Below are 2573 nucleotides of genomic sequence, written 5' to 3' on the forward strand. Positions count from 1 at the left end.
CCCCCCCCGCTCCTCTCTCCCTCTCTCTCGGCCCGATGTCACGCTCGCCCTACCGACAGACCCTTGCTCAGGGCTTGAACTTGCTGTATGTCGTGGCCGCTGCGCTCACCCTCTGGAAGGGGCTGTCCTTGCTCTGTAGCACGGATAGTCCGATTGTCGTCGTGCTCAGGTGCGTGCAGCCGTCCCTGTGCCGGACTCCGCCAATCGTGCCCCTGACACCGAGCCCCCTTTCTTGATCGCATCCCGGAAATGGGTATAGTGGCTCCATGGAGCCGGCTTTCGCCCGTGGGGACCTTCTCTTCCTGTCGTCTCCTTCTCAGAAAAACCCCCTGCGCGTGGGTGATGTTGTGGTCTTCTCCGAAAAGTCCTACCCCGGCGGACCACCGGTTAGCAACATCCCGATCGTCCATCGTGTCCTGCGCGTGCATGTCGACCGGTGCGCCCGAGCGCCCAGTTGCTAGCCATCTCATCGCCACCTGCACCGCCTCTCTCTCTCTCTCTCGAATGAGCTAACCCGCCTACTTCCGGGGGGTGCCCTTTGCCTTCTGAAGCGATACCGGTCGGACCAAGGTCCTTACCAAGGGCGACAACAATCGCGTGGACGACCGCGCCCTCTATGGCAAGGGGGTCGAGTGGATTGACGCGTCGACCTTTGCCGCGCCGCTGCTCAAGGCCCACTGGGCGCCCAGCAAGGCACCCGCCTCATCGCCGCCGGGAGTGGCCCCGCCCAGTCGCCTGGACGTGGTTTTGAACATGGGTGCTTCGGAGCGCGATGCCGGCGACATTGTCGGCGTGGTTCGTGGGTGCGATTTTGGTTGCCTTTCGCCATCCTGCCCATCGGCGCTTCTTGCAAGGGGGCTCACTGACTTACCATGGTGCTCTACTCGCCGCCCAGGCAACTACCCAAGGCTGGGCTCTTGACGCTGGCCCTGCACGATTACCCCTACTTGAAGATTGTTCTGGTGGGGGTGCTTGGTGTGCTTTCCCTCTTCTCCAAGGACCAATGAGATCCACAATCACCAACAGAGGGGGACTTCTCCCTCCTCTTGTTGGTGAATTCCGGAATAAATCAACCTGCCAAGGAAAAGCATGCACTTTGGGCAATGGCAATCTATTGTAGAGTTAGGAAGGAGGATAGGGAGGGAGAGGGGAGGGGGGGGGGGGAGGCAGATACGAGCAGGACACGAGGGAGTAGGCCAGTAGCAAGCCCGATCGGCCAGCCGACCGGGGGGCCTTGGACGCATGTGCCTCACAAGGGGGAAGGGGTCTTGAGCATGCTCAGTGTGTCTGCGCTTACTTGTCGCTGTCACCGAACCAGCGAAAGGTCCACCGATCATTTTGGGCCGGCATGGCGCCGGTTTGGGCCGGGTCGAGGATCAGCTTGCCAGACGTGCTGGGAGTGTGGCCCACTGTCTGAAGATGGATGGCCGTCGCGTCGTTGATATGGTCCCCGAAGAGGCGGAATCGGCTGAAAGGAAAGATCTGCATCGAGTGTGAGAGCAGGCAGGGGGAGGAGGAGGCATAGAGAGACGGGCGGAGAGAGGGCCGGGGATGTGATCGAGGAAAGAACACGTACCCGCGCCCGAATGATACCGAAAACGAGGGTCTCGGGGATGGGGCCGAGGAAACGCGAGTCAACCGACGCGTTGACATTGTCTCCGGTCACCCAAATGTGCCCCTCCGGGATCTAGCAAGGTGGGGAGTTAGCCTTGGATGGGGGTGGTCGAGACAGATGTACGAGTGGACAAGTTGTTGGGAGAGGAAGAAGAAGAGAGAGAGGGGGGGAGAGAGGGAGAGGGAGAGAGAGAGAGAGGAAGAAGAGGAGGGGGAGAAAGAGTAAGAGGGGAAGGGGGATGGACGAACCGTGACCGTGGCCGCGCCAAGATACTCTGGATCCCGGACCACCACATCCCCGGGCTACAGTGTGTTTGTCAGGAGGGCAGGCAAGGGGGAGCGGCACCAGGAGGGTGGGAGATGCATTCGCAGAACGAAAGTGCCCGACAGCGTACCATTCCGGTGATGCGCTTACAAAGGAGCCGAGTCTTATCATAGGGCGAGATGACGGCGACAAAGTCCCCGAGCTTGTATTGCTACGTTGATGTGGGATGAGTGGATGCGCGGCAACAGCGAGGCAGGGGCACAGAAGGAAGACCAAAGGTGGCGGACGTACGCGGCGCCGAGCGGAGAAGGTGTCCCCGATGTACCAGTCACCGCCGTCCCTCAGGGTGGGGAGCATCGACGGGCCGTTGGCCTGCGGGCAAGGGGGTCAGCATTTCCCCCCCAACTGTAACAGCGGCGCCGAACTTCGCAGGCTGAAGGTGTCAGGCGCACCGAAATGATGAAGCCAAGGCGCGAGAACGCCGCGCTGTAAGCGAAGTAGATGAACGACCCAGCGGTCAGGAGAGTGGCGGCATGGTTGAGGAGCGAGCGGTCTTTCAGTTGGCGGAGGAAGCGGCTCATGGACCGATTGCGGAGCTGAAATGGATGGACCTGAGCATACAGGCCAGAGGGAGTGGGAAGGTGTCAGCACATGTCCGTGGAGAGCAAGGGGCAGAGGGCAGGGGGAGGGGGAG

The 2573-nt window shown here is 61.3% G+C and overlaps 2 protein-coding genes across 3 annotated transcripts in view; one reads left to right on the top strand and one right to left on the bottom strand.

Annotated features, from left to right (window-relative positions):
* Positions 1–1110, top strand: part of H696_01717 — a 1447-nt gene extending 337 nt beyond the window's left edge. The window contains exons 2-5 of one of the 2 annotated variants that reach the window (XM_009495624.1): positions 60–169; positions 260–436; positions 552–803; positions 896–1110. In XM_009495624.1, the coding sequence (XP_009493899.1) occupies positions 60–169; positions 260–436; positions 552–803; positions 896–1007 (651 nt within the window). In that variant the 3' untranslated portion in view covers positions 1008–1110. Of the gene's footprint in view, positions 1–59; positions 170–259; positions 437–551 lie in introns of both variants that reach the window. The other variant, XM_009495625.1, reaches the window with a different exon arrangement.
* Positions 1111–1145: 35 nt separating this feature from the next.
* Positions 1146–2573, bottom strand: part of H696_01718 (hypothetical protein) — a 1497-nt gene continuing 69 nt past the window's right edge. The window contains exons 2-7 of the mRNA XM_009495626.1: positions 2332–2490; positions 2171–2251; positions 2010–2090; positions 1864–1917; positions 1577–1687; positions 1146–1482 (exon numbers count right to left, since the gene is read on the bottom strand). Coding sequence (XP_009493901.1) covers positions 1294–1482; positions 1577–1687; positions 1864–1917; positions 2010–2090; positions 2171–2251; positions 2332–2460 — 645 coding nt within the window. The 5' untranslated portion in view covers positions 2461–2490 and the 3' untranslated portion in view covers positions 1146–1293. The remainder of the gene's footprint in view (positions 1483–1576; positions 1688–1863; positions 1918–2009; positions 2091–2170; positions 2252–2331; positions 2491–2573) is intronic.

The sequence above is a fragment of the Fonticula alba genome (genome assembly GCF_000388065.1).
Source record: "Fonticula alba strain ATCC 38817 unplaced genomic scaffold supercont2.2, whole genome shotgun sequence".
NCBI lineage: Eukaryota > Rotosphaerida > Fonticulaceae > Fonticula > Fonticula alba.